The sequence below is a fragment of the Zootoca vivipara genome, chromosome 8 (genome assembly GCF_965207765.1).
Source record: "Zootoca vivipara chromosome 8, rZooViv2.hap1.1, whole genome shotgun sequence".
NCBI classification, from domain to species: Eukaryota; Metazoa; Chordata; class Lepidosauria; order Squamata; family Lacertidae; genus Zootoca; species Zootoca vivipara.
This window is the reverse complement of record NC_142591.1, coordinates 47,465,804-47,481,184: the sequence shown is the minus strand read 5'-3', so window position 1 is coordinate 47,481,184 and position 15,381 is coordinate 47,465,804. Positions and strand designations below refer to the sequence as shown.

At 38.7% G+C, this 15,381-nt stretch overlaps 1 protein-coding gene across 2 annotated transcripts in view; it reads left to right on the top strand.

The window, feature by feature from the left end:
- Positions 1 to 15,381, top strand: part of NOL4 (nucleolar protein 4) — a 130,908-nt gene that overhangs the window by 108,491 nt on the left and 7,036 nt on the right. For both annotated transcript variants that reach the window (XM_060277846.2, XM_060277847.2), the window contains 2 exons: positions 8,667 to 8,780; positions 14,693 to 14,873. In XM_060277846.2, coding sequence (XP_060133829.1) covers positions 8,667 to 8,780; positions 14,693 to 14,873 — 295 coding nt within the window. The remainder of the gene's footprint in view (positions 1 to 8,666; positions 8,781 to 14,692; positions 14,874 to 15,381) is intronic.

Here is a 15,381-nt window from a genome sequence, read left to right as displayed (position 1 = left end):
AGGTAATTAGAATACAAGGAGCAAAGTTGTTTAACTGACTGCTTATTTAATATTACTTAAAATGTAGGAATGGTGACTGTATCACTGTACCGGTATCATTATGGTGGTAAGGTGTTACAGTGAAATTTCTAGAAGGTCTGGGCATAAATTCAACTTTTCACATGATTCAGTTGATAAATCTTTCTAAAAATGTCAGAACAATTAAAATTGTTTATAGGACATGTAGCATTTCAGGTGTAGTTATGGAACAACCACCATGACTAGACGCTCTGGAAGATGTAAATATATTAATTAGTGGAAGGTGTGTATTGCTCTGATCTACCTCAAACCATATCATGTATAGCAAGTGTAGTGGAAAAATATACATTTTTCGTTTAGTTTATGAAATACAGTAGGGATAAAATAATATAAATTCTGAAGCAACTTCTTTGGGTGTCAATGTATATAACACAGCAACAGGTTATAATACTGCTTTTAATTTGAATGACACCATCAGGATCACAATGAAAATGATGCGAAAACTATCTGAAGAAATGAAACAAACTTCTGTAGAGGCATTTTTCAAAGCACAGGTTTCAGATCATCATGGTAGACCAGGGATGGCTAGCCTGTTTTGCCCTGAGGGCCATGTTCTCCCTTGACCAACTCTTCCAGAGCTGCAGACCAGTGGTAGATGTGGCAACCCCACAACCTCTCATGCACACTTCTGCATGTGCACATGCATTCACAGGCTGTCACACAGAGCCCACCTTCCTCAGCTGACCCAAGAAGGTTGGCTGAGATGAAAGGACTTGAAGTTCCCTCACTGTTCAGCAAACTATTAATCTAATGACCTGGCAGGGGGCAACTTGCACCCCCATTAGTGCACTGGGCTCTACTGTCTTTACTTTTATACTTAGTGTTGCTTCTGCCAAGTTGTTTGGGGAATAGATCAGTGCCCCAAACTGGGGGTTAGCCACTCCTTTGGTAAGCAGAAATATCAGTAGCAGGTTCCATAATGGACCAAATATTGGGGCTAGTACTGGCCATAGTGTGCATGGCTTTGTCATTATTATAATTATAATTAATTAATTAATTAAATTTCTATACCATCCATCCAAAGATCACAGGGCAGTTTATAATATAAAAACACAAAGAACTATAACAAACAAAAACAATACCCCTGCCCCAGTTTAAAAGGCCATACATTGTTTAATTAGACAAAGGCCTGGTTCTTGCAGTCTTGGAAGGTGTATTTACTTCTGAGTTTTATACTTTTTTTTCTTTTTAAGAAGAGGCAACCTACATTAACATATTGATCAGACTATTTTGGTCAAAGATTCCTAGCAGAGTTTTATTTATCATTCTTCTAATAGTTATTAAGGAATAGCAGTTTCTGTGCCTGAAATATCTAGCTACCATATCCATTCAGATATTGGTGACAAATATATGGTTGCTCTGAGAAAGAAAATGTGTTCATCTGTTCCTGTTCTGTCTCAGGAACAGAATCAAAAACAAATAATGCAACTTAAACCTTTCACTCTTTCTTCAAAAGCACCTTTCAAAAAGCAGCCTAGAGTTCAAACATTCTCTATCAAAGAACGATCCTGAAATCTTCAGGTCACCAGGGAGAAATTATTTTGTAATACTAAAAAAGAGGGGATTCTGCAACTTATTCTGAACTGGTAAATAAGATATGGCCTTCAGATAATAGCCTCATTATTCGTTCCCTGCAGGGGGACATCTGGGAGAGAGTTCTTAACGAAAGGCCTTCTTTCTCATTAGTATCTGCCCATCTCACAGGAAATAATTAAGGCAGTTGATGGGGAAAATGACTAAAAATGTGCCTTTTGGGTGACATCTGCTCTAAGTATCTTTAAAGTTTTGTTGCTGCTATAATTTCCTGCCTAAAAAAGAATGCCATGTTCACACATTCATATCTGATGACCATCATCCCTGCTAAGGAAAAAAATGAATCTCTGCTAAGAAAAAAAACTAGTATTGATAATATAGAAACTGTAGGCAATACTAGGAGTCAAGTAATTTCTGAGGTAAGGGCTCGCTTATCACCTTGAAATAGATTCACACGAAGTCAACAAAGAACACAGCCTCAGTACAGCTACAGGTGTCCTATTTGCTGTGTCATGAAAGGCAAACATCTCAGTAGATCTTTCCTTTCCTCAACCAACAACAGACACACAGAAACACAACAGTTTGACAGAGCTGTTCCTGAAATGGGGAAAATAAGATATCAGCCTAACACATGCATGCGCTCACACACTTATACCCAAGGCTGTACCTAAATCTCATTTAACTTAATGAAACTATGAGGAACATGTGACTTCTGGCTTGCCTTGGGAATACTCAGTTAACAATACAAACCTTCTCCATACATACAGTATTCTGCATTCATTTATCTGTTGACGATGGCTGCTTGCCAAGCCCCTCTTCACACTTCCCTGCCTTTACAAACCACCAGCCTTGTCTGAACATCTGTCTCATGAAAAGATCACATCAACGTATTATGAAATCCTAAAGCACAAATCTCAAGAGATATACCTGGCATATTATCCAGCCCTTGCCCTGTCAGATTGTGTATGTCTTTACTTTTACAAGTCACCCTACTCATTTCACTGAGGCAAGAATATAGCGGGACAGGATTTGACATTATGTACATGCACAGCAGCAGGAAAGAGATTACTAATTGGCCTGAATGTGTTTGTTTCCTTCTGTAACTACATTTTTTGGTTGGATGGTAACCTTGGGCAATTATTGCTGCTGTACAGTCATATAGAGCCTAGATAATTGTGCTAAACATGGTGTCTGTGGCAAATACACACACACACACACACACACACACACACACACACACACCCTTTCACCTATTATAAGTAGAATACTGTCTGGAATGAGAACATTAGAATTGTAAGCAAAGTGGATTGTGTGTTAAACTGAATTTCTCTTTTTGAAAATTAAACGTGTATTCTCTAATTAACTTGCATTATAGGTCCTTCATCAAACTAATGCTATGACCTATTGTGCCTCATCCATCCCTCCATTCCCTGGCTGGTTTTGCCAACAGTTACTGGAATTTTGCTTCCTACATTTATTCTCAGACAAGAATGAATGAAAAGCATTACAACTGATGTCAAAATGCAGTGCTGCTGCAAGTCTTAAAATGACATATCATTTTACTGTATATATTTACTGGGGATACAAGAGCCTATTACATTAGAACAATATCAGGACATCCAACAGAGTGCAGTGCTGTTCTTCAGTTTGTAATGCAGAATGTTGCTCAAACATGCGCATTGTGCTACTTTACATTGCATGCTTTACAGTATGAGAGAGTGTTTTAATATGCCTCGATTCTCAAGAATCCTTTTTCAATCTTAATTCTGTAACAAGATGTTGGTGAGTATATTCATGTTCTGCTTGAGGTATTCTGGTTTCATTGACAAAATATTTTATTAGACCTTTGAAGTTGTACTTGTTATGCATAAAACAGAAGATCCACTGTGTATTCCATAACTAGAATCACCAAATATCTGTATTTTAAGGACAAAATGTTCCTTTGAAGAACATGTTGGTGGTTTCAGAGGTTTAGATCCCAAATATACATGTGGGAGACAAAATGCTTTGAATTGATGGTGCTGTTTGGACACAAGCACATTTACATATAGAACTGAAAAAGAAATGCTTAGTATTGTATGAATTTGCTGGTGATTTTATACATTCAAGCAAATGAGGTAACACATGCTGTATAGGTTTCACTATTAAAACTAGCATCTGATGTGCAGCACATGAACCAATGGGTGCCCTATATGTAATTATTTTATTGCAGTCTAAGGTCAGTTGTATCTATGTATTTTCCCTTATGCCTTTGGAAATAAGAAAATGTTTTATAGAATTTTCCCTGACTGCCATTTGAGAGACTTTTATATAAAAAAAATCCTACACCCAAATCAATAGTATTTTTACTAGGCAGTAATTACCACTGCCAAATGAAGAGATTTAGAAGCTCAGACTGAACCTACAACATAAGACAATATTGATTCTTTTTAGGGGGAGCAGGAAATTCCCTGAAACAAATACCCAATTTACAGCATGTTTATAATTTTGTATGTGTGCCATTCTACTTAGATTCTTGAGTGACATTCTGTCAAATTGGCTATATGAAACTGTTTGTTTCATCTGAGTTATTTTAGGCATATTATTTAATGATCCTGTGATGCAAATAGATGTCTTTTGATGAATCAAAGTATCAGCTTTCTTATAGTATTATTTGGGTTTTAAGAAAACAATAATACTGTTTAGTGGACTCAGCATGAAACGACATCATTTGAAGGGTGCAACGTACGATTTACTGTGCGGCCACTATAATGTAATATCAGAGAGTAAGACGCAGTAAAATTGTGATCAGCCACCAGAGTCCTATGTTCTTTGAGACTGGATTCCAGTATCAGTCTACAATGCTCAAGGCTGATATTTGTTATGGGCATTGACAGTAAGAAGCTGGAGGGTGCCATGAGGATGCTCAAATCTACACTCCCACACAAACAAACCTGGAAGCACGTCAAACATATAAGACTGAACTGTTATTGACCATCTTTATTTTAAATGAAAGTAATGAACTGAAGTAGAGAGTACAACTGTATGTTTCCCTATATGCACAACATTTCAACAGATGCTGTAAAATTGATAGATTTTTACAGGGGAATACATGGACTTTCCCTCTCTGAAACATCTGCTCTAATTTAAAAAATATATATTTCAAAGTTATAGAATAAAATTGAAATACAAAAAAACCCTATGTCCTGTTTAAATTTAAAGCAGAAATAAAAGGGTAGCTACTAATACCACAACGCGGGTGGCGCTGTGGGTTAAACCACAGAGCCTAGGGCTTGCCGATCAGAAGGTCGGCGGTCCAAATCCCTGCGACGGGGTGAGCTCCCGTTGCTCGGTCCCAGCTCTTGCCAACCTAGCAGTTTGAAAGCACGTCAAAGTGCAAGTAGATAAATAGGTACCGCTACAGCGGGAAGGTAAACAGCGTTTCCGTGTACTGCTCTGGCTTTGTCATGTTGGCCACATGACCTGGAAGCTGTACGCCGGCTCCCTCGGCCAATAACACGAGATGAGCGCCACAACCCCAGAGTCGGTCACGACTGGACCTAATGGTCAGGGGTCCCTTTACCTTTACCTTACTAATACTACTACAACATCAGATTTCTTACCTGATTTAGCACACAATCCAGCCCAAGGTGGATTAAGATTCAATTTATTATTATTATTATTATTATTTTAAATCATTTTTATTGATTTTCCAATAAAAACAGCCAATTAACATATCCATCAAATCATGATCATAATCCAATTAAAAACAATAAACTAAAATAAAAAACCAACCAAATTACAATCCTAATTATTAATTTTCCCGGGCTTCCCATAGTCTGGACCTCTGAAGTATATCTCCAATATCTTCGTTCCTGCCTTTTTCTTGTTGTTCTCCTATTTTCCACATTCCGATCTTAATGCTTTAAAGTTCTCCGTCCCTGGCTATGTGATTCTCAATCATGTCAGAAATCACTTTCATCCATCGAGTACAGCTTTATCTCTCTCTCTCTCTCTCTCTGTGTGTGTGTGTGTGTGTGTGTGTGTGTGTATATATATATATATATATATATATATATATATATATATATATATCAACTGTCTGTCGTTTGAAATTTAATGACGCAATAACTTCCATGTTGTTAAGTTGTTAAATTGTTGAGCATAATGTTTGCAATATTGCAATGTAAATGAACTGTATTCCACAGATATGTCATTTGGCAATCGATCAGCTTTCCCGAAGACCACACAATCCCCCTAGAAGGGGGGGTTACTAGACATCCATTTAGCCTTCTCTCTCACTCATAATGAAGAAATTCTGCAAACAGATGCACTGTATGTTATCCCAAATTGTTATCTCAAGTCATTATAAAGTCAGCTAGCAAGTATTTCCCACTTCCCTCGGAAAAGGGAGGAATTATCATTTTTTTCGTGTTGCATCATATTAACAAGCGCCATCTTGTTTCTTCTTTTTATCTTTATCAAGTCTTTCAAGTCTAAGTAAAGCTGCGCAATTGAATACTTAATTATGAATAGAAGTCCATCTGTACTTTTCAAAAAAAAACATTAGGTTTCTTAATGAGGCTTGGCATAGAAAAACAATTGTAGGTATTGAGAAAAAGAAGAAAAAGAACATACCAATCACCTCCGTAATCCAAACACCATGATGAGAATCTCTTTGAAGTCCGAGCTTAAACACCAGGGACTGTGCAGTTTTTCAGGTTTTTTTCTCAGTCTTCTTCAGTCCAGACTATGTCTGTTTATTGTCCAAATCTAATTATTTTATCAAACAGATATTTCTGGCTATGAGAGTGACTTCGGAGAGTGCCAGCCGTGTCGTGCTCTGGGACCCAGCATCCTGCCACTTGCACCTTGATGCAAGCTGACAATCTTGGACGGTCTGTGGCTCTATGAGACAGTCCTCCCCCACCCTGGGGAGTCTGCCAGGGCTAATTACCCCCATATCAACCCTGAATTACCGGCATGACTGAGGTCCGATCGTGTGGGAGTCAGCCCTTTCCCACCGCCGGAAACAGGAAGCCAGGATTAAGCTTCAATTTAAATGAGTATGTTAACTACATGCTTACCTCAAAGGGCCTTAAGAGTATTTAATTTGGACTGGTTCTTATCTCACATATGGTATTTGTGAAACCAATTTCCTCTATTTACAGTATAAACTGTCCCAAACTTTGATATGCAGTGGCGATTGTACACTTCCAATAGCTCCAGCTTGTTACAAATTGGGTCTTCTATTATTATTATTTTTTTTTTAAAAAAAGCTATTATTTCTACATCATGTTTCAATAGTTAAGTGTAATTTTGATTATTGATTTGCCATCATTTATGTCCAACAGATAATTTAAACACTACATAAGTGAATGGAATAGTTCAGACACATTTCAGTGCCCTTTGGATCAGTTATTTACATTTTAATGTGAAAACTGACTCTTTCCTGAAGAGCAAGTAGCAGATACAAGACAGTGTCATTTGTGAGGCAATGGGTCTACACTGAGCATTTCACTGGGTGGCTTAGGGGTGACTGAAGATCAACTGTACAAAACATAAGTATTGTCAAATCAAATATAATTGGACGAATAAACAAAAAAAGAGTATTTATCTAAGAATATATATTCTGATTTTGTATTTCTTTACTTAATTTATATCCTGTATGTTCAACATAGATTTCTGTTTGCAAGGTCACTAACTGAGCAAAAAATAAAAAATAAAACAATAGAGAATGTGTAGATTGTATCAATCCTTTTTTAGAATTAAAAGCAGGCTAGGTAGATTATCAGTCAAGTATATCAGTCAAGTCAATGGTGGCATGATAATAAAGATGACTAGTACTAATGCACACCATTAATGTTTGTTGTTGGGGTGGGGGTAATTTTTTTGAAGATGGGGAAATTCACAGCCAAGTGAGTGAATAAACATTATATACTGCTTAAACAATAATGTTGTCATCATTACAACTGACCAGGTAAAATACATACAAAGAATGTGTGAGAATGCTGTGATATGCATTCAAGTAAAAAGGACAGCATGCTTTTCAATGCCAATATGATTATGAAACAAGACTCAAATCAGACATGTTCCTATAATGGGCCAAATTCAGCATTGTGCTCTTCCAGTTGTTCCGTCTGTTGCAAGCATTCCAGCTTGCCAGATGAAAACATACCACCTCTCCTTCCCTGACACACCACTCTGGGGGTTCTCACGACACACAGACATCCCAAGGCAATTTCAGGGTACATATGAGGGAAGAAGAAGGGGAAAAGAAAGCCCTATTTTGCAACTGGAAGTCCTGGCATAGGGCTTCTGCCACTGGTTAGGTGAATCCTACCCAATGCTTCTATAGCACTTACAGGTGTTCACTTCCCATTCATCATCTAGTTGCAATGCTTACAACAAGATTGAAAGGTAAGTCAGTAGTTGTGCCACCCATAATTCAGAGGGTGGGTGGCTGAGGCTAAGAGAGAATAACTTACCAAGGCCACCTGGTGAGTTCATGGCAGAGGTGAAATTTTAACCAGGGGCTCCCAAATTCATAGCTCAGTCTCATATCCACTATATTACACCAGATCTTGTCTGTCGTGGGAATAGTCTAGTATTTCTTCAAAATGCATCCTTACGAGCAAGGATGGCTAAACCTCTTTTGGCCCCAAGGCCATATGCAGCTACCTCAGTACTGTGTCTACTTGAATCCCCCGCTTTCCTGGCTGTTGCCAAAATCAGTGAGGTCTTGGAAAATAGGAAACTTCGTTGAGTGGAGCTGGACGGCCACCCAAACGGGGTTAACCACCCCGGCTTAATAATACCCACGTAAAATATTGGTGGAGGGATGTAGTTGAGGATCAGTGGCTGAACTGCAGCTTTAGTCTCTAACTAGTTTTCATTTTTCATCTTGATAACCTCCATTTCCACTTTCTGTTGAAACAAAATACATTTCAATGAACCAACTCTCCAGTCTATGTGCTGCTTGTAAGCACTGTTGTTGACCTGGCGATGGTCCTAGTAATTCTTATTATTCTCTTTCTCCCTCCCTCCCTCCCTCCCTCCCTCTCTCTCTTTCATAGTCACGGCCTATTCCCTCACACCTTACTTCAGCAGTAGCAGAGAGTATCCTGGCTTCAGCCTGTGAAAGCGAAAGCAGAAATGCTGCGAAAAGAATGCGCTTGGATCGACAGCAGGTATGGGTGGGTGGGTGGGGGAGTGAAAGACTCATGATCCACAACCCAGGACACAGTGGACTGAGCAAGCAATAATCACAGACTTTGTAAGATGTGTTGTGTGGAGAGATAAGAGGTTCTCCATAGCGGCTACAGAGAGAGCAGGAAGTGGTAGCAAGGCAGATGGGCTTCAAAATGTTTGTTTTCTGGCATGCTCAGCTGTCAGTTTAATTGTGAATGCCAATGTGTAGCATGGCTGAAGAACATGCTGTGAGCTCTTTTTTATATCAGATCTGCCTCCAGCCTTCACACTGATCATAGTTTATATAAAAAAGTAGAATAAATAAATAAAAATATTATATGAACTGTTAATGAAGATAAATTTGTGTTCATTTTATAATGTTGATCTTTTGATGTTTATAAATACCAGCTTTTAACAGTTTCCATCAAGAATTTTAATGTTTCGTTTTATATTTTTGTAAACCTCTTAGAGGTTCTCTTACAAACAGGTAGGCCTATATAATTTTTGTTAATTACATAAAATAATCACAAACTTACATAGCGGACAACTATAACATAGCAATAATAATGTCCAGCATTATTAAGAATAAAACTCTCAAATATGCATTTGTATTTTTGCAATTGTAGCAATCCAATTATTCTGAAGAGAACAGTTCCAGGATATTTTAAGCTATATCTTAAATCCCTTTCCCCTCAAAATTACATAATTCATAATGAGTTTGATCCAGTCTTGTGATTGATGGAGTTCTGTTCATGTCCAAAAGCCTGGGGAACTATTTTTCCCCAGTTCCCTCTGTTCTGAAGGAATATGGCCTTCTTGAGTAACATGAGAAGTAGTGTGTAGGGAAGTAGCGGGAAAGGATGAATATCACCTCCCTCCTTTCTACAATAGGGAACATTCTTAGTCACTTCCACAAACAGAAAAAGCTGTTTACAGACTGACCAGTCTAGATCCAATTTATTATATGTATTTTTACATGTGCCGTGGGTTACAACATTGTTTTTTTCTAAGTAGACCAACTCTTAGCCATTTGGAAGGATAGCAGGAGTATTAATATTTATCACATTTGGATTGCAGTATTATAACACTTTTCTGCAAATAAATGTCATTTAAAGCAGTGGGACTTTCTTCCAGGTAGACATGCATAGGATTGTGCTATTAAACACTTCAGCATCCCAGACATAAACCAATTGCAAATTCATAATATAAGGCCAATAAATGTACCTGCAATGCTATCAAAATATTTTAGAGGGTGATGTTCTGCTTTTTTATTACAACCAACAACAAACCTAAGTCACGTATAGCTATGCGTAAACCATACAACAAACGTGACCGGCTGATGAATGATGAGTCTGATAATTCATAATCAGAGGAGGTAACTGAATATGAAGATTTTTCTTTTATTATGCATTGTTTATTCACTTGTTGCACTTCTAAAGTGTCCTTCATTCCAACAAATCCGAACGGTTTACTAAGAAAACAATAAAACAGATAAAAATATAAGCCATAAATAAAACAATCATTAGGACAAAAGTATCAGCACATGCAGATTTTTGGGCATAATACTCCTCAAATTCTGCAAACTTTGATAACCTAATCAATGCTCCCTAATGCCTGGATGAACAAATGTATTTTCATTTGACACCAGAAGCCCATGCAGGGCTGGCCCAAGACATTTTGACACCTGAGGCAAACTACAAAGTGGTGTCCCCTTCCCTGTCAGGGAATAAGGGGTAAGTGAAAATCTACATCAGAAACAAGGGCGGGGGGAGAAAGATCTGCATTGTAGTCTGCTGCCCTTGTGGATCATAGAATCATAGGATCCTGCCACTTGAGGTTGTCACATCTTGCCTCATGGGTAGGCCAGTCCTGCCCGTGCTAACCACATGCCTTGGGGCAGAGAGATCCATAGTCAGGGTGTCATTACAATGCATTCTAACACCTGTTTGAAGATGCCTTAGTAAATCATTCTATGCTTGATATAGCAGCAGCCAATGAGGAGGGGTGGCATTCTAGGGCTGGCCTCCTGGCATAAGCATTGCTATCATGTACAGTACTAGGATGGTGCAGGCACACCTTTGGAGGCGATCCAAAGTTGCTGCCAATGCACTTCACAGCACCCCAACCTTGCCATTGGATTGACCTGGTTTGCAGGGGACCTGGTATGCTGCCATGAGGCCAGGACTATGGCACCACCCCTACCTACTTCTAGTTTGATAGAAAATGAGAAGACAAAACCACTAGACCTCCAAACGTATGAGTACAAGTGGGCTAATTGTCTGAGATAAAGTTTGCACTGCAACCAGAACAAGTGTGATTTTGCCTGGAAAACTATTCCACCTAGTCACTTAGGGTATGTAGCGAATTCTATTTATGTTGGCTCCTCGAAAAAAAAGGGGTGGGGTGGGGCAGATTTTACATGGGTCAAAATATACTGAGTTATACAGTTTAACTGCCTCATGATACTCTGGGGTTAATGCATTTTTATTCTGGGAGCAGATAATGATCTCAGAACACTTAGTGTTAATGGGGTTTAATGAACCAAAACAAGAGCCAAACAGCATCTAGTCCCTGTTTAGAAATAAAAATTCCCATCACTACTGATCACATCAACTCTATAACCTTATTGAAATTGAAAGGAATTCTTGGGCACAATGATATGCCAAAACACTATTCCGTAATTTGAGTTTTTAAGTTTATTGCTCATAAAATTTAAACTAGGTCAAGCCCAGAAGAATTAAAACTAATGAAAAACGCAAGATTATGTCAAGATATTTTTACTAGTTTATGTGCAAAAAATGACCCCGTCCAATGAGACTGGGAACACTAAACAGAATACCCCCAATCCTGTCCCAGTCATACACAGCTAGTAACATGCAATGGAACTGGAAGAGGATATGCATCTCCACCTACATGAAAAATGCATCCTTCCAGTTCAATTCTTGCACCAGAAGTGCTTTCTTTAGAATTCTTAAATACAGTGTTTCTTTTTTGACTTTCCAAAACAATACACCACACTTCCTCTAATGATATTGACTGGGGAGTCTATTCTGGAATCTAAAATAGAATCTAAAAGATTTCATTCAGCTGTTAATAGAACAGATTCAAAATTAAACTATGTAATAAATCACTTTAGATCTTTTAGAGCAGGTTAGACTGTTATTGATGCAATTAGCTTAGGATGGTTGAAGGCACTCACTGCGGCCAGAGAATTGATGGAAGACCTCTTAAATGTTACCACATATCCTTCCTGCCACGTATTAAGGGTATAAAAAATTAGGGTGAGTGATCTTTGATAAGGTTAATATTAGACAGGAAGTTGGACTTGATGGCGCATTTTGTCTATTCCACATTTCTATGACTCCCTGTGGTTTAGTGGTAGTTTTTTAAGTGCAGGAGCTCATAATGACAGCCCCATAGCCATATGTGCAAGGAGAGTTCATAGCCATGCTCCCAATGAAAGTCCAAAAATTCAGGCAGGTAAGTTATTTTATTAACACACCTGCAAGTACATAATTTATTATAATCAGCTGACACTCAGAATGATGAACTTACAAAGGCTGGTGTAGTTGTAAGTATTGGAATTTTACTATGAAGATATAGTATGCAAAATATTTAAAAAAATACTATGGAGATATAGTATTAAAAATATCAAACTGTAAATTCAAAAAAAGCCTCAGGTCACATCTGGAAATCAGCGTAGCTGTTATGCCATTAGGAGCTGTTCTCTTGTGTGGTGCTATGCTGTTTTCATGAGGGAGGAAATAGTTCCTTTTAACAAAGTAAAAATATACATATATGTATGAAGAGAAATTTGAATGATGGCAATGATAGTTGATATGTGTTGCCTGCATAGTCTTAGTTCAGGAAGCAGAAACAGATGGCATCAGCCTTCCCCTTACAGGGAACCGAAATCTCAATAAAAAGAATGCTTATGTAAGGTGCATTGTTTGCAGATTACTGTAAAAATATGAAAAAGGTATATTATTACTACTATATAATTTAGCACATGCAGTGAGTTGCAAAAACAATACTTCAGCAACCAAATATCTAGGTAAACAGGAATGCTTTCTAAATCCTTCTGAAAGCTAATAATGATAGAGACAGGTGCACCTCACTTAGTTGCATTCTACAACTAAGGAGACACCACCGAAAATCACCGAAAAAGGCCCTCTCACAGGTGCCATTATTGTTTACAAAAAGCTTGTCAGAAGCCTTTACACTGCTTTCAAAAAACCATCAGAGGTTGGTTACCCACCTCCTTAGGGAAGAGAAAAATATAGGATGGTTGCTGAAAGAGCCCAATTTTGAGCTACTACTGTCCAAACTGTCTTGAAGATGTCACAGACAGTAAGGCCTGCTAACAAGACCAACTGGTGAGTGGGTTTATACAGGAAGATACACTCCTTAAGACGTCTTAAAGCGCAAAGCTTTCAAGACATAGTGGATTATATTCACTCCAGCTTTATGTTTATGACATACGGAACCATGAGGTCCATCTCTATGGGCATTAGAAAGAGCCTTTCCACATTCAATGAACATGTGGAAGAGGGAGCAGGAGAATGCAGAGAATTGCCCTTAGTGAGATGGGAACTCCTGCCCTTTGTCAGGCGCAGAAAACATACACCTGAATGTGGGGGGCAAGGAGGTGTGATCCAGTCCAGATAGTCCCTTCACAAATTCACTGAACCCTGATAACAGGTTGGTGTGTCACAGGGCATGAGAGCCAGATCATTTCAAGTTCCTTGTTGTTGTTGTTTAGTTGTTTAGTCGTGTCCAACTCTTCGTGACCCCATGGACCATAGCATGCCAGGCACTCCTGTCTTCCACTGCCTCCCGCAGTTTGGTCAAACTCATGTTGGTAGCTTCGAGAACACTGTCCAACCATCTTGTCCTCTGTCGTCCCCTTCTCCTAGTGCCTTCAATCTTTCCCAACATCAGGGTCTTTTCCAGGGAGTCTTCTCTTCTCTACCGTTATTTTCTACCACTTCCTAGCACCCATGGGGATGAACTCTCTAGCTGCCAAAGTAATTTCTGCTTATCAAAAGAATCTCAATGGATTCTTCCAGCCAAAATTAATATAATATATATTTTCTTTGCCTACCACTTATATCTGCATTTACAGCTGAGTTTCCCATGACACAAAACATAAACCAGGAGTGGGTAACTGGATTGGTGGGCTGAATTATGACCTCCCCAGAATTATCCCTACAAGCCAATTTGATGGGTGTGTTTGTGTGTGAGTCTACCCCATGTCAGCCACCTGACATCACCAGGTGAAGCATTTTCTTTGCCTATGTGGTTTTGAAATCAGTTTGCACGGACAAACGCACAGTGCTTTGCAGGCACCAACAATCAGCTGATTGGTGGTGCCTGCAAACCTTCCTTTGCCTGTTCGGTTTGAAATCAAACCACACGGGTAAAGGTACAGGACTTTGCAAGTGTCACTGGTCAATGTCTGCAAAGCCCACTTTCAACATAGAGCCATATCATATGACTCATCAGGTACAGGGCAGGCAGGTGGGGCTTATGGAAAACAGCCTTGCAGGCCAAATTAGGAATCCTGCTGGGTTCAACTAGGCCCACAAGCCAGAGATTCTCCACTGTTGCTTTTTAGAGCAAAGATTATGGATATTGAGAGGCTGAATAGAGCTGACTATACTGTAGCTACACCCGTAAATGACCATTTCTGCTACAAGACATCTATAACCTGCCAGAGTTCTCAGGTTTTCTTTCCGACAGATAAAAGTGTCAATTAAAAAACTTGTATGTGCTTGTTTCACATTTCCTTTAACCTGTTTTCAAAGTAGTGCAAGGAAAGTCTATTGAATAACAATATAATGTCTTCTTCATTCAAGGAGAAAAATGCAGCAGTGATTTGACACTGTCCGCTGAACCATTGTTCTTGCAGGATGAGACTGCTCCAGCTGACAAACCATATAAACAGGAACCAACCCAGGTCACTTACTCAACATCAGCTGTTTCCAGCACACAGGAGGTGTTGTACATAAATGGAAATGGGACCTACAGTTACCATAGTTACAGAGGGTTAGGAGGAGGTTTGCTAAATCTCAGTGAAGCTTCTACCAGCGGTGAGTTTTATTATTATTTTTACCAGATTTCTGTATTTATATTTGCATGCATGGATCTCTCTCTCCCCCACCCCCAAGTCCTGGCAGTGTTTAAGATGAAAAACATTACATGTTTTTGTTACAGACTATAAATTATCCAATATATCTGTGGACTTAAGTACTCCTGTGCTAATATAGTCTTAATGGGCACAAATTACTTCAGATGATTTTAACCAGCCATTCCTTCTCGAAGAGAAAAAAAATCTATTTCTATATAATATAGGATGGAGAGTACTAGCTTAAAGATATTCGCTATATTTAGAATAAGCATGCACATAAAGGAATGCACTGCTCACTCACATTGAATTGAAAAGGAATAAGCATTGCTCCTAGAAGATGTTTCAATTCTTTTGGAACTCATGGAGCAGGGAGTTCCACTTATAGAGAACAGCCACCTTAAAGGGCTTGTTTGTATGCTTTCATTAATACTGTACTTCATACACAGAGAGCATCATGAAGACGTAGGCCT